This window comes from Xenopus laevis, chromosome 8L (genome assembly GCF_017654675.1).
Source record: "Xenopus laevis strain J_2021 chromosome 8L, Xenopus_laevis_v10.1, whole genome shotgun sequence".
Taxonomy (NCBI): Eukaryota; Metazoa; Chordata; class Amphibia; order Anura; family Pipidae; genus Xenopus; species Xenopus laevis.
The window spans coordinates 20611562-20637117 of record NC_054385.1 but is presented as its reverse complement, the minus strand read 5'-3'; the positions used below and the strand labels follow the sequence as shown (position 1 = coordinate 20637117).

The window sequence follows — 25556 nt, the reverse complement described above, 5'->3', positions numbered from 1 at the left end:
GATAATAACGCTTTGGCAGGATCAGTAAAGTGAAGCCAGCTTGGGCACTCTCAAAATGGAGGACTAGACTTTTAAAGCTTTTTTGGCGCCAAGAATTTGAATTCGCCGACATTTCGTGGCGTCATGACGCGAGCGTCACTTTGACCCAGAACCCAGAAGTATACTTCACCCGTACACGACGAGAGACGCGCCAGGAGGCAAGAGACGGAGAGAATCTTCTGGCGCGTCTCACAGTTATTCAGAGGTTTCTGGATAAAGGGTTTCCTGATAAAGGATTCCATACCTGTATAATTAATACGGAAGCATTTAATTGATAATCAACGATGGAGAGATGGGTGTTATCAAATTCAGTCTTCTATTAACACTCCCAGTCCTTGTGAGGTTGAGTGGCTGTGCAGTGTAATAATCAGCTATGCTGCTGTTTTAACATCTCAGAAGCAGCAAGGAAGGCAATATCATCGTTTTGATGACATTACTCTTTGTATATTTCCATTAACCCTATTATTATTCTACATGTCACCCCTTATTCAACATTAATGTCTGAGTAAGTGATTAATATTGCATATGTAAATAATACGGAGCCCCATAGACTGAAAGAGCAACATGGTGGTGCTGCCCATTGCTCTGAAGGGTTGCCCAGTAGACTACTCAGCTAAAAATATTATATGGTTTATTCCCAATATTTTTGCTTATGAAAGTAAATAGCTGGCAATAATTGGTTAAAAACGATGTCATTTGATAAATTGCCATTGGGTTGAGACAGAGAACCTTGCTTATATGGTAAAGTGACTAACTCCAAAGATTAAAGGGACATTGGCGTTTATGCTGTTTAATGTGATTCCCACTCAAAAAAGAAAAATACTCTGCATGGACACAAAGTTTTTGGACAGACAAAACTCTATTTATAAAGTGCTGTCTTGTGAACAGACAATACCAATGTGTATAAATATAACTGCATAGAAAGGAGTTTTGGCCCAGAGAAAAAACAAATCCTGTGTACTGTGGCCGAATATGAAGAATCTAAAGATCAGTGGTCTATGTGATAAGCAATAAAAGGCTTTGTACATAAATATATACACACACACAATTTGGAAGAATACAGTGATAAAAGCTAAACTCCCAGGGACTATCTTGCCTCACAAAACATTATCCCATAGTTACAGCAACAATTTCGGAGGCCATCTTGCCTTACTAAGCACTACCCCAAAGTTACAGCAACAATCCCGGAGAACATCTTGCCTCACTAAAATGTATGTGAGTGCATATAAGTGTAAGTGTGTAATACGTAATGTGTACGTAATGTGTAAAATGTGTGCATTAACACTAACCTGGGGGGTTACAGGCAGCAGATCCATCCTCTGCAACGTGGGACCAGCTGGAGGCTCTGCAGGAAGTTGTCCCATAAAGATCCAGATTGGGGATACTAGGTGGGCGTAGGTGAGGGCAGCAGCAGACGCACGTGTTCCCCCCTTTCCCAGCTTGTTGCCTAGGGAAATAACAACAATTATACACAACATTAACATGCCCTTATATATCAGTACCTGCTGCTACAGTCTGTCCATGGATTGTAATCACATAGAAGGATGCTGCATCGATATTACAATATAGATATAATCATTCTGACAGTAGTTCTCTGTATTGGACCAGAATATCCGGGACTGCATTTTTTCATTATGTTAAAAGTGTACATAAACCTAATCCCTGGTACCTCTTACCAGCAGTTGTTCATCAGCATGTACACTCTTTCGGGAGACATCTTGGGTCTGAAGAGCCTTAGTCCAGCTGAGATTTTATCCACAGCCTCGGAGTTGAAAAAACGTTCAAATGGAATTTTGCTCTTGCTGAACAGTTCCCACACGAACACTCCTAAATGAGAGAGAAAAGAAAGGGAATGTGTGATTAGACTGATCCACCAGAAATCTGGGCTAAGCACTGACAAACACTTCACTTTATATTTTTGAAACCATGATATAATGAAATCACGATACACCAATATTTTCCTATTCCTGTACCCATTTCATGAGCGAAAGGAGGCCCTGGTCAGAGGATGGACCTTTAGGTGAGGCTTGTATTAATAAAGAATGACAATAATGGTGGAGTTTGAAATTGTCTCTTTATGGTGGCTTCTGAAGCTGAAATTAGTTGCACTTGCCTGGCCATCCCGAAATCTGAAACTTTGACGACCAATAACTCCCCCACCAGGCAGTTGCAAGCAGCCTATTGAAGAAATGGAGTCAATTACGTTTGGGTCACAGGGAAAAAAAAAAAACCCAAAAAAGAAACCCAGAGTCATAGGTTCTGAAGGTATTAAAAAGGAAGGATATGGAAAGATGAGAGTCAGAAATGCAGCACATGTTGCTACTGGTTACAGGGCTTGGGCAAAATATCACATTTTAAAAGGATCAGTCCTACTTATATAAGCATCTTGGCCTCCTCAGACATTATCCCTTCCCAAATAATCTTTAATGCAATTCTGTGAACCTTCCTTCATGTGCCATCTTTTACCCAAACACTGATTCTATCACTGTGATCCAAGATGGCACATGAAGGAAGGTTCACAAACTAATCTCTCCCATGCCCTGTGCTTTCCTGTGTCCCCAGGGGTTTGCTGTCTCCACAGGGCACATAGTACTTTATAAAACAAAAACAACAGGAGCAGCAGCAGTGATTGAATCCAAGGCTGATGAATTCATGGATCAAAAAGATATGGCAACACAGTAACTGCACTGACTCAATAGGGCAAAAAAATGCTCTGTACACAATAAGCTATGTATGTACTGCACATCTAAGTGGAAATAAAGGCCATATAAACCTTACTCATCAAAAGGGTGCACTTCCCCTTTAAGAGCAAGGGACAGAGTTGACTTCATACCTAGGGATTTTGACAGTTGGATCAGTCCGTTGGTTGATACTGGGGTGAGAGGTAAGTGTAAATTCTCTCTGAGAGTTTTTTTAGCAAATAGTCCTTTAATTTAGTTTAAAAAAAGAGGGGAAATAGTTGGGTGATGCCCTCAGTCTAGCAGATGTTGCTCTTCTCAATGATTTTAGTGAATTTGGAGAACTATCCCCTAAAATGGGTTTTGGAGATACCTTTAATCTTAGCACTGGTTGGGAGACACAGACCTAGGATTTGGAAGTTATGCAGGGCTGACACAAATATACACCTTTTCTATAGCAAACCCTTAAGAAAATAACATTTGGGGACCCTTGTGGATCATTTCTGTTCCCGGTATTGACAGGCTCCTTAGAGTTTTGCCCCTCTGCCCCTGGGTATCTGCCCTGCTATTAAGTACCAACACTGTAGCTAAATACATGCTCCATTTATCCAAATCTGGAACTAGGGGTGGGTAGCATAGTCACATGCCATGGGGATAATTGGGGGGGAAGCTAATGAGTGGGGGACATACAGCAGGGTGTCATATAAGAAAGGTGACATTACAACTAGGGATTTGTCAGTTGGTTTAGTCCTTTGGTTTTAATTGTGGTAAGTGTATATTCCCTCTGAGAGATGCTTATTTTAGTGAAAAAAGAGGGGAAGCAGTTGGGTGATGCCCCCAGACGAACAGATATTGATCGTGTTACTGATTTTAGTGAATTTCCCCCTAAAATGGACAATGGCTTTACTCTTAGTGCTGGTTGGGAGACGCAGACCCAGGGTTTGACAGTTGGTTTAGTCCGTTGGTTGGTAGAGCGCTGAATGTACTATCACTATAAGAGATTTTTTGCCAAATAACCTTTATTTTAGTGAAAAGGGGGGGGTAGTTGGTTGATACCCCCAAGACTAGCGGATGTTGCTCCTCTCATTGATTTCAGGGATTTTGGAGAGTTTACCCCTAAAATGGGTTCGGAGACACAGACCCAGGGGTTGACAGTTGGTTTAGTCCGTTGGTTGGTAGAGTGGTGAATGTACTATCCCTATAAGAGATTTAGAGGCTGACAGCAAATATACACATTTTCCCAGTTGAGGCCCATAAACATATAACATTTGGGGGCCCCTCTGCCTCACTAAAAAATACCTTATTCGTATGACCAGTATTAACAGGCTCCTTACAGTTTTGCCCCTCTGCCCCTGGGTATCTAACCTGTTCTGATATACCAACCTTAACATGAATTTAATGGAATACATAGCAATGTCTTTTCCTTTCATGTCTCATGTGCATTCCCTTCAAATGTCCCGGCTGTGGGGGGCAACAGGGTACATGGTAGGGCAGTATTGATTCCAATCAGATTTAATTGCTATTCTGTAAATGTTTCCTATAGCAGGGGGTGGGCAATCTGCACCTGGCCAGTGATCTTATGTACTATGTATTCATTCTCTCTATACCAATGCTCATTTCTGATTGGCTGCTGTGAGGTACTGCATTGTATAAACTGAGTGCCAGTAAACGCTGGGAGTGACACAAAGCTCACGTTTAGATCTCTGCTTTCCTCTATATTTTATAGTAAATATTAAGTTAAGTGTTAAAAGCATTATCCTTGAAACTAATTTGTCAATTTATTCTCTTCCCTATACAGATTGCTACAGTGGACGGATTGCTACTTTTTTGGCAAATTACCAGCTCTTTTTGGACTGTGTTTTTTCCTGGCTTCTCCTTAGTTCAGATTTTAACATTCTTTTCTGAACACATATAAGGAGAGCCAGTTTCTAAAGAGGGAGACCCTCTGGGGTCCCCCGGCCTTGTGCCGGCCCCTCTATTTAAGCCAAAAGCCAAAAACACCTCAGGCGTTTTGGTATTTTTTTTTTCTTTTTCTTTTTGAACATCTGACATCTGAGCTTCTTTCAAGAGGTAATCCTGCAAATACAATTCATACAGTTTATGATTTATTTTACAGCAAACCTGCCCTAATTAAGGGGGAGGGGGCAATTTGTAAGGTCCCACATCTCTTTCCCAGGCCTGTACTTGTTTTCTCCAAAAACTGAAGCGCACCTACTTCTTACCTGCCCTTACACCAGTGCCCCAATTCCTGCCAGCTGATGTAGACTGTATATATATATATATATATATATATATATATATATATATATATATATATATATTGATTTTATAGATAAAAAGAAATGACTGCTATACATGGCTATATTGATTTTCAGAGAGCATTGGATTTCGTTGATGGCTACAAATCCTGGCAGATGAGAGTAGTAGTTCATAAACACCAGACAATTACATGATGCTCATATAGTATATAGTTTGACTTTATGGTTTAGTAAATAAATTAACTGTTGTCATAGAAGAGACGTATAAATTGGTTTATATGTTAAACCCCCTTTATTAAAGGTTCAAGTTTACTGATTTTCACAACCAAATAAAACACACATATTGTCATTGAGTGATTAGTGAAGAATAAAAGAGATAGATGACTGGCAGTAGCAGAAGGTATCAGGATAAAACACAAGTGAGCATTCCAATAGGGGAGATTTACAATTAAGATCACCTTGGAATGAGTTTATTCTAGTTATAAGCTTGCGGGAAGACTTTCTTCCCATTACGGAAGTTTATTTAAACACAGGGTGTCCAATTCAGTGTACAGAACACAAGCCATCAAAATAACTCCTGCCCTGAGTGATATCTTCATACATTTAGTGAGCTACAGAAATATATCGGGGGACTGTTCTCTGCTTAGCAACACCTTTACTGGAGCTTACATCTCCTACTATAATGAAATTGAAGATTGTTCCCATATTTCTTTGGTCTTTTCTTTTGGTAATTCCTGGTGGGTGGTGAATTGTGCATTACAGACAAAATCTGCCAGTTTTTTTAATGCCCAACATCAGCCAGACAGAAAATGAGGGAGATTCTTGACGAGTGGGGGAGAAAGGGGTTTCCCGATAGGGGCATATGGGAAGAAAGGGTGACCCAGACATTTAAACGTGGCAGACCAGGCTTTCTTTGGGATTAAAAGAGTATCCGGTAACCTGCCTTCATTGTCGATATTTTGGTAGGGATAGTTGCTTAAACCTCCCATGTTTAGCTATGTTGGGATTGTATGAGTTGGGGCAATATAATATAACAACACCAATATGCAATTTGGTGAAGAGGGTTTCTATTGAGAAAGATAAAAATGACCTCTTATCCCCATACCAGCACTGACAATGTTTATTTCCCATTACAGGAGTCTCAAGATGGGTGTCCGGAATTCCTGCATTCGTGCTACCAATCCGGTAAGGCTAATGGGATATAACATGTTACTGAAGAGTGCAATGGCCTCAGTCCAGAGGAGATGATTAGTATTTATTGTTTAAAGTAGCAATATATTCCATAGCACAATGTTAGGGAAAAATAAAGCGAATCTGGAATAAAATGGGAAGCCAAGGTTCCTGTTTGAGGGAGCTAGAACAGAGAATTACGGTCCAGGACCTAAGCATTTTAGATAAAAGATCCCATAACTGTACTCTCCCATAGACTCCATTTTATCCAAATAATCAAAATTGTTAAAAATGATTTCCTTTTTCTCTGTAATAATAAAACAGTAACTTGTACTTGATCCCAACTAAGATATAATTAATCCTTATTTGAAGCAAAACCAGCCTATTGGGGTTATTTAATGTTTAAATGAATTTCTAGTAGACTAAAAGGCATGAAGACCCAAACTACAGAAAAATCTGTTATCCGGAAAACCCCAGGTCCCGAGCATTCTGGATAACAGGTCCCATACCTGTATAAACATCAAACAAATAGCAATGCCATGATGTAGATTAGAACTGGAATATGGATTTACCAGTGCAGAATAAAATCTTGAGCCTGGTGACATTTCAGTGCAGAGAGAGATTGAGAAGTAGCAGCTACTGACACCAGCAGATTTGCTCCTCACTGGAGCTGGAGGGCTTGGGCAACAGTTTCAGGGATTCTAGAATTGAAAGAAAAAAAAGTGTAAATTACAGTAACTTAGGCAGGCAATAACCAACTATTGTTTCCATAACTTTTTCTCCTTTTCTACAGGACAATCATGAGGTTTTGTCCCCAAAACTTTGTGATTTGCGGCCAAGGTTACATCTATTGGCCAATAAAGATCAGGTCATGGGAGAAATAAAGAAGGAGATGCGCATTGCAGCGGGCGCTGAAAAGCTCTACAGAGTGACCTCAGACAAGGAGACCCTAGCCCGTCTGAGGAAGTTTATGAAGGAGTCGGGGAAAAAGCTAAAAATTCTTTATGCCACCCTTCAAAACCTGAATGTGGCAATTGCACAAAAGGACCCCGAGATTCACCCAGGTTCTCCCCATGACCCACCAACAAATGCCCCAGAGGATTCCTGTGTTATGGATGAGTCACCAGCAGTTGTATTGACACCGGAAGAACCAGCCACCACAAGTGAGAGGGACACCACGGCACAAGATCCAGCACCAGCACTGCCACTGGCTGTCACTGAGGGCAGGTAAGATGCAGAGTTCGGCTTATTATGAACTGTATTCTCTGTATATATGGCCAGGGCCGCCATCAGGGGGGCACGGGGGGGGACAGTTGTCCCGGGGTCTGAAGGTTTTTTTGAGTGTTAGGGGGACAGCCTGCTGCAATGTTTATAATAGAGGACTGGGGCTCTGGTGTGCCCTCGTTGATTGTTTAAGTCCCAGTAAAGCTGTACAGGGATTGGATGGGTAAAGTAGAAACTTCTCCTCCAGCCTAACCAATCCCAATGCCGTTTCACCGGGAACTTAATCGAGCAATGAGGGCACAGAGATCTGAATAGAACAGAAATAATGCTGAAACCGGAGCTCCCGTCCTTTCTTAGAAACTTTGCAGAATGCTGATGGGCGGGGGGAACCTGGCAATCAAGTAAGTGAAGCATGACTGGGACCCCCTTAAGAGCCAAACTTATGGGGAACCCTGGCAAAAAGATTTAAATTTTGGTGGGCTGCCACCAATGTTTTTTTTTTTTTACTTAAAGGAGGGTCCTGGCCACCAGTGGCTTTTTATAACTTGGGGGGAGCAGGCAATCAAAATTTTTTTAAATTGTAGGAGGGGGGCCCTGATCACCAATGGCTTTTTATAACTTGGGGGGGTTACTGTTTCAGCTCTGATGTTTGTTTGGCTTTTTTCTGTGGGGTGGGCGAGCTATGGGATGGGGCTTGGGGGCCCAGAAAATTTTGCCGGACAGGCCCCGGTGATTTCTGAAGGAGGCCCTGTATACGACCATTGTACTTCTTTTGGTGGAGGTGTAATACTCCAGATACAGACATGGCACCTGAATTCACCCTGTACTGTGCTGTCAAATCGTTCTCTGCCTCTGAAAGGGCTGAACTCCAATGTCTATGTACATATAAAGCTCTTAGCTTCCCATGTTAGTAAAACACAAGCATAATAACAAACTTACATTTTCCCTATAGTGAGATGTCTGCGGATGAAGTGAACATCGGCTCAACTCATCCAGAAAACACAGCAGAAGACTTTCCACCAGCTGTGACGACGGAACCAGAGTAAGATACAGTACAACCTGCAACTGATGACACTATCAACATTTCATTTTTATTTGAAATAACAATGAGTTAAATTCTGTGTAAATCTTTTTCAGAGTTTTGCATTTGACCAACTGCACTCTGCAAGACTTCACCCAACGAGGTTTCCTAGGCGAGGGCGGATTTGCGAAGGTAATATTTAACTTAATCCATAATTAGGATGACTATTGGGCACATGTAAGAACACTGGCTAAACAGTTAGTTCTGTTACCTTGCAATTTTGGGAGCAAGATGGATTCTTGGAGCTCTCTGCAAGGGGTTTGGAGGTTCTGCATGTATCCTTCTGTGTTTCTTCAAAATTCCCTCAATATATTCTCTCATTCCAGGTTCTCCATGTGCAACACACGGCATCAAAAAGATCGTATGCCCTGAAGATCTTAAAAAAACAGAAGATCACCACCTTAAGGGATGTTGAAAGGTCAGTTTATGGGAACGATCAATTGGCTGGTTGGCATTATTACTTACCCATGTCCCTTTCAAACAGCTATAGCGCTCTGATATTACCCTGATAATGCAAGCAATGCCTAACTAGTTATGTGTCTTGGGACTTCTACTAACATCTCCAATTAGTACTATACTAAATAATCGAAGACAATAATGTGGCTCCTATGGGCAGAATGACACTTTCTCTACTGGCTTGTTTTGACAATGAATGCTTTTAATATTCAGGATTTTGGTCGAGAAACGGGTCGCTCTCGCAGCAGCTGTCCACCCCTTCACCGTGGATCTACATGCCACCTTCCAGTCAGACCACCATCTCTTCTTCCTTATGGAGTATGTCGCTGGAGGCTGCTTAAGGAGTCTCCTGGAGAGGGAACGTAAATTTGGACAACAAAGGACTACGTACGTAATAATGAACCTTTACCTGGTGTCATGTGGGGGCTATTTAAATATAGTACCATTCATACAAACTAAACCATAAATAGCAGGCCACAACAACTGCAGAACTGTGCTGCTACTCTTTATTCCACCACATGTTTCTGATAACAAGGACCCTTTCTCAAGTGTGTCTTTCTCAAGTCACACACTTGAGAAAGGGTCCATGTGATCTGAAACATGTCATAGAATAAAAAGTAGCAGCACAGTTCTGTGGTTGTTGTGGCTTACTTCGTTTTGTAGGAATTAATTTCTGGCCTTTACTGTGTGACCTGAGAGGGTGAGCCCACAGGATAAGGAACTCAAGGGATGTGCAGATATTTTTAATAAGTCGGAGCTGCATACACAACTTACCATTATAGTCAGTGGGTCTCTTGACTCACACTGAGCCTGTACTATTTAGACTGAGATATCACCACCCTGTGCTACACTAACAAATAAATGGCTATGTATTCAATAACCTACTGATGGGAGTCATTTTCTCTTTGCAGGTTCTATGCTGCGTGCACACTGCTGGCCATCTCCTATTTGCATGAAAATGGCATCATACACCGGTAAGTATAGATATATATCAATACTTTTTTTAAGTAAATGAAAACATTTGCAATATAAAATATAAGAGAGCATTACAGTTAAACTTTTAAGAAGCCACGATTAAAGGAAAACTATACCCCCAAAATGAATACTTAAGCAACAGATAGTTTATATCAAATTGAATGACATATTAAAGAATCTTACCAAACTGGAATAAATATTTACATAAATATTGCCCTTTTACATCTCTTGCCTTGAACCACCATTTCGTGACTCTATCTATACTGCCTCAGAGATCACCTGACCAGAAATACTACAACACTAACTGTAACAGGAAGAAGTGAGGAAGCAAAAGGCAGAACTCTGTCTGTTAATTGGCTCATGTGACCTTACATGTGGTTTGTATGTGTGCACAGTGAATCGTACGATCTCAGGGGGCGGCCTTTATTTTTTAAAATGGCAATTTTCTATTTATGATTACCCAATGGCACATACTACTAAAAAAGTATATTATTACGATAATGGTTCATTTACATGAAGCAGGGTTTTACACATGAGCTGTTTTACTCAGTATCTTTTAATAGAGACCTACATTGTTTGGGGGGTATAGTTTTCCTTTAATGTCCCCTATAGAGCCTGCCCCACTAGAGCATGAAAACTTCAGCCTTGTGCCTTTATATGGTCAAGAATCTCCTCAGTGACTTAAAGTTTAGAAAAAGGTTGTTATTCTCTATATAATCACTAATTATTCCCCCTTTTGTGTGCCAGTGATCTTGTACTTTTCTAACTTTTGCCATTGTATTAACAGAGATCTCAAGCCGGAAAACCTGCTCTTAGACAGCAACGGGTACATAAAACTGGCTGATTTCGGACTATGCAAAGACGGTAAGGTTTCTCATAAACTTATATGTCAAAAAAGAGTTGCGCTTCATGTTATGTTTTTGAGACTCACTAAGTGACTGACATTTATAGTTTCATATTATGAGAAAGCAAGAGAGAACTTTACCTACTGAGTTATGCTTTAGCAGATCAGATTAAAGGAGAAGGAAAGGTAAATTACTAGAGGGTGCCAATTGTTAGGCATACCCTCATTGATTTGTATCACTTAATATTTAGTGAGAACATAGATCGGAGTTACCCTAGAATGTAATCTATAGAAAGACGTCTAATGTAAGAAAAACCTCATCTTTTTGCATCTCTCTAACCTGTTAGTCAGCGATTAGAAAGGGGGGCCACATGGGACCTAACTGTTCAGTTTGTTTGCTGATCATGCAGCTCAGGATGAAAAGAAAACAAACTGAACTGTCCCTTTGAGTCTGAGTCGCTACTGATAAATAAGCCCCACTGGTTTCCAGTTTACTTACAGTAACTGTTTTTGCAGGAATTGGCTATGGGGACAGAACACGCAGCCTGAATGGAACCTATGACTACATGGCTCCCGAAGTCCTCTCCAGGCTGCCGTATTCAAGATCTGTAGATTGGTGGTCTCTGGGCATCGTGATCTTCGAGATGCTAGTCGGGGACGTAAGTACAAAGCTCAATAAGTGCACTGAATAGGTGAATGTACATTAAGTTGGAAATAACATCAAACATCAACTATTTTAGCTCCATATGGCCATAGAGTAATCAGTTGTTTGCATTGCAGAATTGATCACGTGTGTAGGGAATATAAATATTTCACGATATACTCAAAGCTATCTTTATAAAAGCCCCTTAATGTATATATAGCAACAGGTTTTGTAGTCTTCTTGGTCAGTTACACCTGATTAGTTCTTTAAACTACAATAACAGATCTTTCTTATGTTTCACATTGCAGCTACCATGGATGAGACCATCTATTGGCTTCGTCTGCCCAAAGTTCCTGGCTGAGGATGCAGCTATTTTAATATCAGGGGTAAGTTACACAGCAAGTTAAGGGTGCATGGTGTGGTCTAACCAGTGATTCATGAATAGGTAGCACTATCCTATTTGTGCAGTCTAACAGTATTGAGCCTTTATAGCCATTAACTGGCACACAGCACTGCAACAAAGCCTATCTACTAATGTTTCTCTCTTTTTCTTTAGCTTTTACAGTTGGACCCATGGATGCGGCTGGGCTCCAGCGAGGAAGATGCAGGTGAACTAATGCATCATCATTTCTTTCGAGTAAGTTACTTCAGTCAATTTCTGCTAGCTACAAAAATGAACTAAAGGTACAGATGGACAAAAGAATTAATAAAGAATGTTTTATATTGTCTATTAACCAGGGCATTGACTGGCTGGCTTTGCTACAGAGAAAATTGCAGCCCCCATTCATACCGGAGGATGTTGGACTTTCCGACGATGGACCCTGGGATCTACTTCTAACACCTCCCTCCGAGGGTTCCTTGGGAATAAGAAAAGAGATCGCTGATGCCTTTGGGAGCTTCGATTATTCCGCAATATAGAGCTGCGTGATCATCCTGCAACGCAAAAATCATTGCCATCCCCCGCGTTGACAGAAGATTGGGTCCACATGAAAAACTGCACATCAGGTTTCACATCAGGTCATCTTGCTTTCTGTTTCTCTTCCATCCAGAGCAATTAGCAGTACCCCTCTTCCTTCCACCATAGCTCCACCAGCGGTGCCCCATCTCCTTCTACCGCAGCTCCACCGGCGGTGCCCTCCCTTCCTACTAAAATATAGCATCATAAACAGGAGCGCACTTAAGCCACTCGGTAGACCCTGCATTCCTTTTCACTCCATCCCCCAAGTGTGCAGAAGCCGGGTCTGCAGGCTGCTGGGGCTCCAATGGAATGAAACGGAATGCAGCATTCACCGAGCTGCTTAGCGGTGCTCATGTTTAAGCTGCCATATTGCTTACCGTAATTCCACCTGCGGTGCCTCCCTTTCCACCTAAAATATGGTTTCATGGGCAGATGCACCTAAGCCACTCGGTAGTCCCTGTATTCCATTTCATTCAATCCCTCAGTGTGCAGAAGCCGGGTCTGCAAGCTGTCTGGGCTGCCAGTTCTCCAATGGAATGGAATGGAATGCAGCATTCACCTAGCAGCTTAATGGCGCTCATGCGTATGCTGCCATATTGCTTTCTTTTTCTTTTCCTTCATTCCAATTCCACCAGCAGTTGTCCCTCTTATATAGTATCATAAACTGGAGCACCATTTAGCCACTCGGTAGACTCTGCATTCCTTTCAACTCCATCCCTTAGTGTGCAAACGCCGGGTGGCAGGATGCCTGGGTTCAATGGAATGCAGCATTCATCTAGCTGCTAAACAGTGCTCATGTTTACGTAGCCTTATTGCTTTTTGTTTCCCTTCCTGCCACTGTAATTCCACCAGCAGTCCCTCCCTTCCCATCTCAAATATGGTTTCATAGACAGAAGCCCCCTTTAGCCACATGGTAGACCCTGCATTTCTTTTCTCTCCATCCCTCAGACTGCAAATGCCGGGTCTGCAGGCTGCAAGGGACCAAAGAAATGGAATGCAGGGTTCCCCTAGCAGCCTAAAGGCGCTCATGTGTATGCTGCCATATTACCATCTGTTTCCCTTACCCTCTTTCTCTTGATTAAATATGGCAAATTGATCCTGGGAGCAAATCCGATTGCCGTTAAGGAGTCAGGAAGGAATTTTTCCCTCACAAAGGGTTTTTGCCTTCCTCTGGATCAAATAGCCCTATTTATCCTATAATAATTATTAATAAAGCTGTGCGTTTCACAGATTTAACCATCAGTCTGCGGAGTCTTTATTCTGGGTATAAAGCTAGGGGTAACTCATAAGAGGTGGGGAGGGTGAGAATGAATGAAAAAACACTTAGGTGGTTAAAAAAAACTTGGGGGGAAAAAAGTTTTTTTTACTATAAAATCTGAATTTTTAGTAAAAAAAAATCAAAATCAAAAATTTTCAGGATTTTTTATACCCGGATGGAAAAAGTCTGAATCCGAAAATCCGGCATCTCATATCTGACGAGGTTGTATAAAAGTCAATGCGAGAAGTCCAGAATATATCCTAATCTATGCAATAATCCCAAAATTTTGTGAATTCCGGGAAAAGGGGTGGGCATTCTCCCTGTGTGGGTGAATGGATGGGCGGGCTACCTGTGTGGGTAAAGAGGTGGGCGGGTTGCCTGTGTGGGTAATGGGGGGACGGGCTGCTTGTGTGGGTAAAGGGGTGGGTGGACTGCCTGAGTGGGTAAAAGGGAGGGTGGACTCCCTGTGTGGGTAAAAGGGAGGGCTGGTTCCCTGTGTGGGTAAAGGGGAAGGTGGGCTCCCTGTGTGGGTAAAGAGAGGGCAGGACTGACTGCCACAAGTCTGTAGGATATAACAAGCCCCAGGGTAAACTGTGCCAAATGAATAGAATATGCAAGTGTTGTATCTAGTTTTCTGATAAACTGAGTTTATTCATTAAAAGGAAATCAATGTTAGCAGAGCCCCTACCAAATGCCATATGGCCTTCCTCTGTCTCCGCAACTCTTTTAGATTTGCCGCACACCACTTACTTCATGTTGCTCGGTGCAATCATATCCCAGGCCGCTTCCAAGCCCAACACGGCAACAGATACAAATTAGGCAAGAAGCACACCAGTTCAGCTAGGCAATGCCTTTAGGACAATTATTTGCAGAAGAATTGAACGCACAAGCATTCAGGGTCCAACCCCTCCCTCCCTTGCACCCGAGGAAGGGGTTGGACCCCGAAAGCTTGTGCGTTCAATACTTCTGCAAATAAATGTGCTGAAGGCATTGCCTAGCTGAACTCGTGTGCTTCTTCCCTTCCTCTGTCTCCTGCGCAAACTGTTGGAAAACCTAGGGAGCCCTCCAGCCATCAATGGATCTCCACTGTCCTGAACAAGTGATTTATCTCTATATATCAGCAATAAATTGCACCTAATATGAGAGCTATGGTATAGAGAGCGCCAGAGCTGAATGAGAGCTGTGAAGATGTGGAATTCTCTCCCTGAATCAGTGGTACAGGCTGATACATTAGATAGCTTTAAGATGGGGTTGGATGGTGTTTAGCAAGTAATGGAATACAGGGTTATGGAAGATAGCTACAAGTCGATCCAGGGACAACTTGATGGAATTGTGTCTCTTTTCAATCTAAGTTACTATGTTACATAAAACACATTTGCTGTAGTAAGTACATATCTAACATGTGACTTATGGTACATATACTACAATCACTATTGCAGCTATTGAGGGAAGCTTAAACTGCCTTTTCCATTCAGTACCATGGACAGCACTCTGTGGCTGCAGCTCCTATTGATTGACACACTGGTTGGTGGCACCAAGCTGTCACAGCAAAGAGCCAGTTCTATACAAATACAGATAAGATTTTTATGTAATTATTCCTATTAGATATCCTTGTACCACTGATATAGGCTGGCTCTGTGGTCGGGCACGTATACGTATAGGTTTACCTAAGTATGCTTCCAGCTTGCAACATCTTATCTTCCACATACTATTAGGTACCAAGATAAAACACCCTAAATATGAAAGCCTGGGCCCCGCTGAACAGTTTTATATCAAATATGTAAAGTTCTACCTAAGCATGTGGCTTATAAGGGCACAAAATGAAGACACCCCATTTAAGCTATACTTACCCGAGAGTGTCCCAGGGTAATGTCTTCCTCTGTCTTCTGATCTCAATTCTATCCCTTCTGCTTTATCCTTCTCTTTTCTTCTGCTTCTTACTGGCATATTCCTGATAAAGACAAATGTATGAAAATTATAAATAAAAAAAACTATATCAAGGTTTTTTTGGGACAACTTAAGCTTTCCAAATCTACTATAATTTATATGCAATCCCACTAAATAAATAACATTGAATAAAACCCTGCTTGAGAAATTGACATACTTTGGGTCACCCAATAGTGCACATTCTGACTTTTTTAACCATTTAAACACGTGAGTGCAACTCATATTTATCGTAAGAAAAGATTTTTACACAATATACAGCTCATTTGTTTTAGAGTCTTTTTGGAGTTGAAAATAAAGCCAATTAATCTAAAGTGAAACATTGGTTTTAATCAAGGTGGAAGTAACGGTAAGTCTCTACCCTGAGCTTTTTGGAGCGCTGTTTCATATTGTTGGACTCTCAAATCTCACTGACAAATGAGGATAAAACATTCCTATTAGATATCCTTGTACCACTGATATAGGCTGGCTCTGTGGTCGGGCACGTATACGTATAGGTTTACCTAAGTATGCTTCCAGCTTGCAACATCTTATCTTCCACATACTATTAGGTACCAAGATAAAACACCCTAAATATGAAAGCCTGGGCCCCGCTGAACAGTTTTATATCAAATATGTAAAGTTCTACCTAAGCATGTGGCTTATAAGGGCACAAAATGAAGACACCCCATTTAAGCTATACTTACCCGAGAGTGTCCCAGGGTAATGTCTTCCTCTGTCTTCTGATCTCAATTCTATCCCTTCTGCTTTATCCTTCTCTTTTCTTCTGCTTCTTACTGGCATATTCCTGATAAAGACAAATGTATGAAAATTATAAATAAAAAAAACTATATCAAGGTTTTTTTGGGACAACTTAAGCTTTCCAAATCTACTATAATTTATATGCAATCCCACTAAATAAATAACATTGAATAAAACCCTGCTTGAGAAATTGACATACTTTGGGTCACCCAATAGTGCACATTCTGACTTTTTTAACCATTTAAACACGTGAGTGCAACTCATATTTATCGTAAGAAAAGATTTTTACACAATATACAGCTCATTTGTTTTAGAGTCTTTTTGGAGTTGAAAATAAAGCCAATTAATCTAAAGTGAAACATTGGTTTTAATCAAGGTGGAAGTAACGGTAAGTCTCTACCCTGAGCTTTTTGGAGCGCTGTTTCATATTGTTGGACTCTCAAATCTCACTGACAAATGAGGATAAAACACACCAACCCCACACAATAATCTCTGGCTCACAACAAACTACACACACCATGCCCTAATGCTAAGGGGACCTGCCACCACATTCCCCTCTAAGGGGCTGAGCAGTGACTATAAGAAAACGAATCCTATGCTAACCAGGCCTCACACTTCCTACTTACTTGGGTCCTGCCAGTTGTTCTTCTGCAAAGTGGCTTCTTCAATAGATGTTCCTCCTCTGATGCACATCTGCCCCTGTGACTTGTCTCCTTTCATATTCTTCTAAACCCCACCCTCTTAGAACCTCCTATGTCTTTCACTACTCCCTCTAGTGGCCAAATACTATATATACAGCAAATGTCTAATCTAACCCATTTCTACACTGCCATCTAGGGGCAGAAAGTGTTAATTACCGTATAATAGCTTTAACCCTTTTGATGCCAGCCTATTTGACTGATTTGAAATGAAAGAAAAAAACCATGTTTCACTTAATACAATCACATACATCAGAAACATAATTTATTATATGTACGAGAACACAGCAGATTTGGAAAGTTCAACCTATAAATATAAGTTTATGAATATTTCTCCAAGTTACAAGCAGTACATTACCAAATTTCCAAAGCATCGCTGCACAAAACTCCATACATCTGAATTCAAGGCCAAACATTCCACTAACAGCAGGTTTACCCTAGAAAAAGACACATTATTAGAAAAAGCAGATTCTGATGACAGGCACTCATTTAATAGGTTTGATTACTTTGCTACACGTCACTGTGAAGTGATGTTTATATTGGGCTTGTATCAAGTTTAGCTGAATGGGTTTGTGACTTGGGATCAGTTAGGATCGGACTATTAGGCCAAAAGTCTTCCCATAATTCTAAGGTACTAGGCCCGGACTGGCAATCTGTTGGTTCTGGAAAGTCCCTTTTCCCCATTCTCCTGTAGTAGCAGGTCTGTCTCTCACTCTCTGTAGTTTATCTCTAAAGCCTAATTTACCCACTCCATTGAAATACATAAAATCATCACAAAGGTTCTCTAATATCATCCAAAACAGTGGATCAGGGAGCATGGCACGGGACAGGAACAGGGGTATGAAATGCCCGGTCCAGGCTGGAATTTCTGCAGGTGACCATCTTCCCTTGACATGGCAGGTGTGAAAGAGGGTAGGACAGTTGCAGGAGGTCTTCACACAGGGAAAAGGGCAGCAGAGTAACATTTGTTCAGCCCCTTCCCAAGCAATTTGTAACTACCTGTGGGGCTGCTATAAGATGACAGTCAGTCTCTACATAATGAGCCTCTGAATAACTGAAATATCTCACTCTGGACTTGGTCCTGCCAACCAGAAGACTTCCGCAGACAAAATGTACCCTTCAACTGCCAGCCCAATACAGAAATCGTGACACAGCCCAGGGTGTATAGAGAGCACTATCTTTCCTGTGGCTCCTGCTCCTTTATTATTTCCACATCCTCCCCTTCTCCCCACTCATTCCCCCTTCTCCTACCTGCCCAAGGCCAGCCTTATGGTAAATAGCACTTTGTAAAGGGGTTACAAGCAGTGTGCAAACAACAGTGGTTTCTTTAGACACCTCTTGCTTGAAATATTCCTATAAATATCGGTTTCACAGTCATTTGTGTTAAACTTTTACATTTTTATTGTTAAAAAATCCCTTGTAGGGGCTCAGTTTAGTGTCAGTAGAATACCTGAAAATAATTGGTGCCACATATAAATCACTTTGTATTCCCAAAACTACAGAACATGAAAAGGTTGACTTGTTAGAAACACATATAGGGATACTGTGCATGAGTTCCACTGTAACACCTACAACTCTACATTGGATTTTGCTCCTTCAGGCCACCGGGTGCAACAAAGATATCTGGGTTCAGGCTGTCTCTGCCCAATTGTCATCATCAGGGCACTGACAGTGTGCCTATAGACGTCAGGTGGCAGTTGTGCCTATAGACGTCTTGGTCAGTGGCGTAAGTAGTTGTTACTGGGCCCCATAGCAAATTCAATTTAGGGCCCCAAAATATTTATAAGTTGGCCTATTTTACCAAGATATATTAAAATTGCTGATTAATTAGGGTCTCACTGGGCCCCCTACACTCCTGGGCCCCCCTGCAACCGCAGGGTCTCCTTCCTCTATAGTTACGCCCCTGGTCTTGGTGCACACAGGCAGTCTATTGGACTACTTTCGGGGAATAAAGGAGAGGGGGAGCCGTAGCGTTGTCCTTGGCAAAGAGCAGGGTGAGAGATGCTGATTCTGTCCCCGACGCTGGCCGCTGCTCGATGACTTGGACGAGTCCGGAGCTCCGGAATTACAGTCAGTCTCAGGAAAGGAGAGGGGGCGGCGGTGGGGATGGAGATGGGGGCGCAAATGCATTGCTTGGGGATCTTTCTGTGCTCTAGGTGCCTCCCTTTTCTATGACCCTACAAGGCTGCAGCAGGTGTAGGAAGGTACTGAGCCCCTGGCCCGACTATTCGGTTCCAATCGCCACACAGTGTTGTATTGGCCAGTGCGCCTAAACACAGGGGGAAGAGCAAGTAGTGTAGTGAAGCAGCTGGAGCCAGATGCAGCGCACATATTAGCCTGGAGTAGTGTGCTACTACTGGGGCAAATATTCTATGAGATCATAACATAGTAGAATAGTGATATTTTCTCAAAGTTCAAGTGTAATAAAGTGTATTGAAATATTTTATTTTATTGAAATATTTTACACATGTAACACGGGGGTAGGACTTTAATGGGGCCTTGTCGACTCAGTAAAGGCTAAAAAAAGTCTAAAGCAGGGATCAAATTCAATAACAGTAAAGCATCAATTCAATAACAGTAAAACAAATTAAAACCAATAGAAAAGTTACCAAAAACAGATCCCTATATCACATTGTAAAAGCTACCAAAAAAGGGAACTGCCTCTTAACAAAATCGCTATAAACAGATTTGACACGAATGGTAACAGTACTTACAGAATCTGGCCGTAAGCTAACATCAACCTTCTCTCCATCTTCATATCCATCAGGAATTCTGTTCTGCATAAGCAATGGGATGCTCAGAGTTTGATTTGTCTCAGTATCCTCTTGGGCTCGCCGGGATTCTAAAGAAAAATAGAAAAAGCGTAAGGGTGAGGTCACACAGGGGAATTTTTACGTTGCTTTTATTTATTTTTTTAAACATGTATTCGAGCGTAAATACGGACAAAATGAAGCCCAACTAAATTGCAGTTAGGGATGCAGCAAATCCAGGATTCGGTTCGGGATTTGGCCTTTTTCAGCAGGATTCGGCCGAATCCTTCTGCCCAGCTGAAGGGAATCCGTATCCTAATTTAAATATGCAAATTAGGGAGGGGCGGGAAATCTAATGACTTTTTGTCAAAGAACAAGGAAGTAAAAAATGTTTTCCCCCGGTTTTGATTCCGTAATTCGGCAGAATATTTTGCGAAGGATTCGGGGGTTTGGCTGATTCCAAAATAGTGGATTCGGTGCATCCCAAATTGCAGTATTTACAATAGACCGAACGTTTTTAAAAATGCCACATAAAAACACCCCATGTGACCTAGCCCCAAATATAACAAGGAGAAGGAATGAGTAACACTGGTCCTTTACCCTCAAATCAACTCTTTTACAGCTTGTGACAGCACAGCCTCCTCTTCTGTCCATGGACCTGCATATTCCTCTTTGTCCTTTGTTTTGTTCAGCTTGGCCCACCTATTCTTGTCTATGAGGGGAATAACTAGCGGCATCGATTCTGGAGTCGGGTTTGCACTCTTCAGGACAGAAATATGATAATTAAATGAGAATAGAGGCAGGACTTGCTCTAAACATAAATTCAGGTATGGAATTCAGGTATGTTATCCAGAAAATGCAGAATTACAGAAAGGCTGTCTCTCATAGACTCGATTTTAACCAAATAATACAAATTTTTATAATTTCCTTTTTCTCTGTAATAATAAAACAGTACCTTGTACTTGATCTCAACTAAGATATAATTAATTCTTACTGTAAGCAAAACCAGCCTATTGGGTTTATTTAATGTTTACATGATTTTCTAGTAGACTTAAGGTATGGAGATCCAAATTACAGAAAGATGTTATTCTAAAAACCCCAGGTCTCAAGCATTCTGGATAACAAGTCCCATACTTGTATGTGCTTTGGAGTAATTCTAGGTCATGAATGCCAGCAGGGCTAAGGTAACAACCACATCCGAAATGCAAGCATAATACAGTTAAAAATGTGAATTACTTGGATGAAATTGAATCGATGGGAGATGGCCTTTCCGTAATTCTGAGCTTTCTGGATAACGGGTTTCCGGACAACAAATTTCATAACTGTACATATAATGCTCGTACTTAGAGGACACTGTATGTTACCACAAGCATTTTTTACTTACCTATGTAACCAAGGAGTTGCAAGGAGCTCTCCGGCGATATATGGTCTTGAATTAGAAACCCCAGATATATGCTGGGATTCCCCATAGATGGTTACATGTACGTAACCGTCCTAAGATCCACCTCAGTAATGTAGCATTCCTGCCTGATTGACATTAGCATGTGCTAGATTGATTCCAAGCAAATCAGTTGATTAGGTCTGTGACTTGTTTAGTAGAGCTCTTGAAATTGCAGTGGAGTAAATTGTCGAACGGAATCCTGTATCCCAGGTTGACAATGGATAGCACCCAATTTTCCTGTATGTGGTTGTGCCACTGTGGAAGATTTCTTGAAGTCGACTTCCTAACTTTGCTGCGCACAATTTGTGCAAGTCAGTCTGAGTTGGGCTCTGGAGAGCCCGACTTACTGGTCTGTCATTGATTGATTGGACAAAGTCGGTGTGCCTTTCTTGGGCTCTCCGCCTGATTGTTGAATACGAAATGTGAAGTTGCGAAGGAAACTAAAAGGTCGTCTTTAGATACTCCATGACCTATTGCAAGGTCTGTTTGATTGCTCTTGTCTGGGTTTCATCCCTGATAGTAAGAATGATGTGCTCTTAGCCCCCGTGACCTCTGTAATAACTTGCTTTCTCCAACCAATAACGTAGCAATAGTGCTTTTCTTGCTACTACTGTGTCAATACTGGCTTTGGCTGCCAATCTGACTGTGTCCTGACTGTGTCCATGGACAAGTTCTTATTTTAACTCCTGATGATTTTTTTTTTTTCAGTGTATGGTCCAGAGTCTAGCTGTAAGCTCCCAGCTTGCAGATGCCACCGCTGGTCTTAAATTAGCTGTGGCATGCGTATATCCCTTCATTAAGGAGCTTCCCTCTTTATGACCATAGTCTCTGAAAATTGCCCCTCTGTTGGTAATGTGGTGCAGAACCATGGCCGACTGCTGAGAAAAAAAACTTTAAATGTAGGGAAAAACTTTGTGATTCCTGGGATGGACTCGTAAGACTTTGTCGGCCTTTGAAGCCGGCGTTGTTTATCTTTAGCCCCTAGTGTAGCCCCAATTGTTGCCCCCTTGAATGGCACTGCTGTTCCATATTGGAGTCAACAGAGTAAATCACTGGTTGATAACTCTCTCGGTTCCAGATTACTATCCTGGTAGTAACCTCATTTTAGTCAGTGGAATTTGTATGTAAACTCATCTGAGCTTTTCACTTCTTGACATGAGCTGTTTTGCTGAAGTGGAAGGTCTGAGTGTCCTTTATGGGGACTACGATCTAACTTTGTAAGGGAACTGGATGTGGAGATAATGTTGTAGCAGAATCTGGTGGCTTCCGCAAACTATATATACTCCATGTTCCCATTTTCTCTTGGGAATAAGTATCCTTGTATGTGTAGTGTACTGCAGTATATTGAAGTTTACAGTATCTGTAATGGCCAAGACATTATCTGGCTTAGTGACCTTGAATTTCTACGCTAATATCATTATTTAGTGGCAACTGCTGTTATTCTCTGTGGCATTATGTGAGCTGTATTAACTCTATGTTCCTTGTATGTATTGCCAACTGCTGTTGTTGCTCTGTGGCATATGTGGGCAGTATTAACGCTGTGTGCGTTGAAGTATTGCCAACTGCTGTTAATGCCCTGCAGAATTATGTGAGCAGTATTCTGCTGTTATTGCCCTGCAGGCATTATTGCTATAATACCCCTTATGTGCCTTGTAGGTGTTTGTACTGGGGAAGTATAATTTCACTAGTGTAGGCAAAATGGTGGCCGCATAACATCAGTGGTGCTTTCGCGCCCGAACCTGGAAGTGCTCGTTTGACTGATCGCTTTCGTAAAATCACTTTGGGTACCTGTGTTCCTTGTGATTAAGGTAGCCACCTGCTAAATGGCTCTACAGCAAACCGATCTCTGAGAGAAAGGTAGCTGTGCAATAAGTGGCAATCCTCCCCTGTAGCCCCCAGTCCTGAGAAGTGGTATTGGCTAGGGATCATGAATGGAAGAAAGATGCCTCATACTCATTGGAAGAATAGTAGCTTTTAGTGATTGAATATTGACACCTTTAATGCCTAAAGGCTTTACTATGGGTTCATAGAAGTGAGAGATATCTGCCCAGTATGCAATGGCCTGCAGGCTGTAATACTCCTAGACATTGTTCCTGGTGTTCCCAAGTACATTACTGTGTTGTGTACAGTAATCGGTAGAGGTCTATTGTGCCTGCTCGGCTTGAGCTCCAAAGCTTCTGTATAAGCATTCGTGCCTTGATGAAGCAAGATGGCGCCCACGTATAGATTACGCATTAGAAGTAGAACAAAACACGGAAGTGTGGCCGGTTGGGGCGGCAATTCCTTAACCCGGAAGTGCGTTGCTGTGTCAGCGCCGGCTGATTCCCGCTTGTGTAAAAGATGTACCGCTCCTTACATAAAAGTCAGGGACTGTGCGGTTTAATAGTAGACTGCAGTATTCGTCTGTGATAGACCTTACTGCGATCTGGGTAACTCACATATCTTTGCCCCCAGTCCAGCGGAGTGGTTTGCGGCTGGAGTGGAACCCGTATTCAGGTTCCTCCTCTACTAGTAGGCAGCAGTATTCGTCTCTGAGAGACTTTACTGCGCTTTGGGTAACTCACATTCTTTGCCCCCAGTCCAGCAGAGTGGTTTGTGGCTGGAGTGGAACCCATATTCAGGTTCCTCCTCAGCTCCCCTAGTAGTAGGCAGCAGTATTCGTCTCTGAGAGATTTTACTGCGCTTGGGTAACTCCAATTTCTTGTCCCTCAGTCGTGTGGAGTGGTTTGTGGGCTGGAGTGTGGCCTGTATCACATGATTTCTCATGATGTATGGTTTGAAGAGAAAATAAAAAGTAAATAAATAGATTGCTGTCCTAACCTCCAAGCAGGACAGAAGAAAAAAATTGGGGGGAACAGGAGGGGCAAGGAGCTTATATGAAGGGGCGGAGCTGAGATTCTTCTTTTCTTCTGTCCTGCCTCCGGAGGTAGATACTTAACCCCATGGTGTCTGCACTGACAGGAAGGGCCGGTCTAGAGAAATGGTGGATTCGGTGCATCCCTAGTATACAGGTCTTGCCTAGTGTCATATGTGCAGTAGTAATGACCCAATACCTGCAGGACCCATGGATTTAATTGCAAGCCACGTGGGTTCAGGTTACAATCTGCGTAATCTAAATTGGTTTCAGGATAATTTTTACCGGCTGCAGCCCAAAATAATTTTTAACTACAGGGCAACCCCCATTTTACATTTTTCGGTTGACCAGAAAAAAATGGTGTGAAGTCCAGGAAAATGGAAATCTATTATGCATAATATATATAGGTGGGGCCACAAAACAACAATGTAAAGTGAGGGGAAACTTAAAATCAGTGGATATAATAGAGGTTCCACTGTATATATGCTGCAGATAGTTTCCCCATCCCACTGACATCTGTTGGTGGCATAGAGTGGTAACAAGCCCGTCTCCTGACCCCCACAATATTGGCATATCGCTAGCCAATAGCAACAGCAGGAGGCCTGGACTGGCAGTCTGTAGGTTCCGATTCAAGAGAGAAGGGTATAAGATGCCTTTAAACCGTCACTGTTGATTGTACTGGTGAGCGGCTGTTTGGGACATGGAACTTGGAAACTATTTTGACTGCCAGTCCAGATCTGCTTGATGGTGCTACCCATTGACTTTGAATGAAGAGGAGACAAAAAGCTAACATTTGCCTAGTGTGCCATTACTTTAGGGAGCATTTTGGATATGCTTTACATCATGGTCAATACAATAGAAAGGATACATTTACAATATAATGGACTTCTTCCTTTCCGTCCCTGCAAATAAAAAATTGTATAGCTTCAACTACAGCACAGTGTTATCATACATTAGGGCAGGGGTCCCCAACCTTTTTTACTCGTGAGCCACATTTAAATGTAAAAAAGAGTTGGATAGCAACACAAATATCAAAAACTTCATGGGAATGTCAAATAAGAGCTGTGATTGGCTGTTTGGTAGCCCCTATGTGGACTGGCAGCCTACAGGAGGCTCTGTTTGGCAGTACACCTGGTTTTTATGCAGCCAAAACTTGCCTCCAAGCCTGGAATTCAAAAATAAGCACCTGCTTTGAGGCCACGGGGAGCAACATCCAAGGGGTTGGTGAGCAACATGTTGCTCGTGAGCTACTGGTTGGGGAACACTGCATTAGGGTAACAGAAAAATAATCAGGCTCCCTTGCTATCTGAGAAACACAGGAAGGGCACGTGATTACAGGAATTGAACAGATTACGGCCAAGTATACAGAAAACTCCCGAGTTATAGAATGTAAACAGCGATGATAATGGCACACAGCATTCACAAGAAGGACTTCTGTACAACAAGCTGCAGAAAATGTGATACGAGTATGGGATCCGTTATCTAGAAAGCTTCGAATTACAGAAAGGCTGTCTCCCATAAACTCCATTTTATCCAAATAATGC

The 25556-nt window shown here is 41.9% G+C and overlaps 1 protein-coding gene and 1 long non-coding RNA gene across 2 annotated transcripts; one reads left to right on the top strand and one right to left on the bottom strand.

Moving 5' to 3' along the window:
* The first annotated feature begins 4702 nt into the window (after positions 1–4702).
* LOC108698874 (serine/threonine-protein kinase N2) lies at positions 4703–12286 on the top strand. Its single transcript, XM_041573883.1, has 13 exons — positions 4703–4787; positions 6112–6160; positions 6939–7372; positions 8322–8411; positions 8507–8582; positions 8777–8868; positions 9120–9293; positions 9818–9880; positions 10669–10745; positions 11242–11384; positions 11677–11754; positions 11925–12005; positions 12107–12286. Exons 2-13 carry the CDS (start codon positions 6122–6124, stop codon positions 12284–12286), a joined length of 1527 nt encoding a protein of 508 aa, XP_041429817.1. The 5' UTR covers positions 4703–4787; positions 6112–6121.
* A 2204-nt stretch (positions 12287–14490) lies between these two features.
* LOC108698252 lies at positions 14491–25133 on the bottom strand. The gene is made up of 6 exons (XR_005963545.1): positions 21102–25133; positions 20318–20478; positions 19682–19809; positions 17326–17404; positions 16215–16315; positions 14491–15535 (listed from the first exon to the last, which is right to left on the bottom strand). It is a non-coding gene; the product is annotated as an uncharacterized LOC108698252 (long non-coding RNA).
* Positions 25134–25556: the final 423 nt, after the last annotated feature.

Excerpts from the sequence above, each read along its gene's own strand:
- LOC108698874 (XM_041573883.1), top strand. The coding sequence starts at position 6,122 with ATGGGTGTCCGGAATTCCTGCATTCGTGCTACCAATCCG. Across the intron at positions 8,412-8,506 it reads GCTGTGACGACGGAACCAGA|AGTTTTGCATTTGACCAACT; the intron begins GTAAGATACAGT and ends AATCTTTTTCAG. Across the intron at positions 10,746-11,241 it reads TTTCGGACTATGCAAAGACG|GAATTGGCTATGGGGACAGA; the intron begins GTAAGGTTTCTC and ends CTGTTTTTGCAG.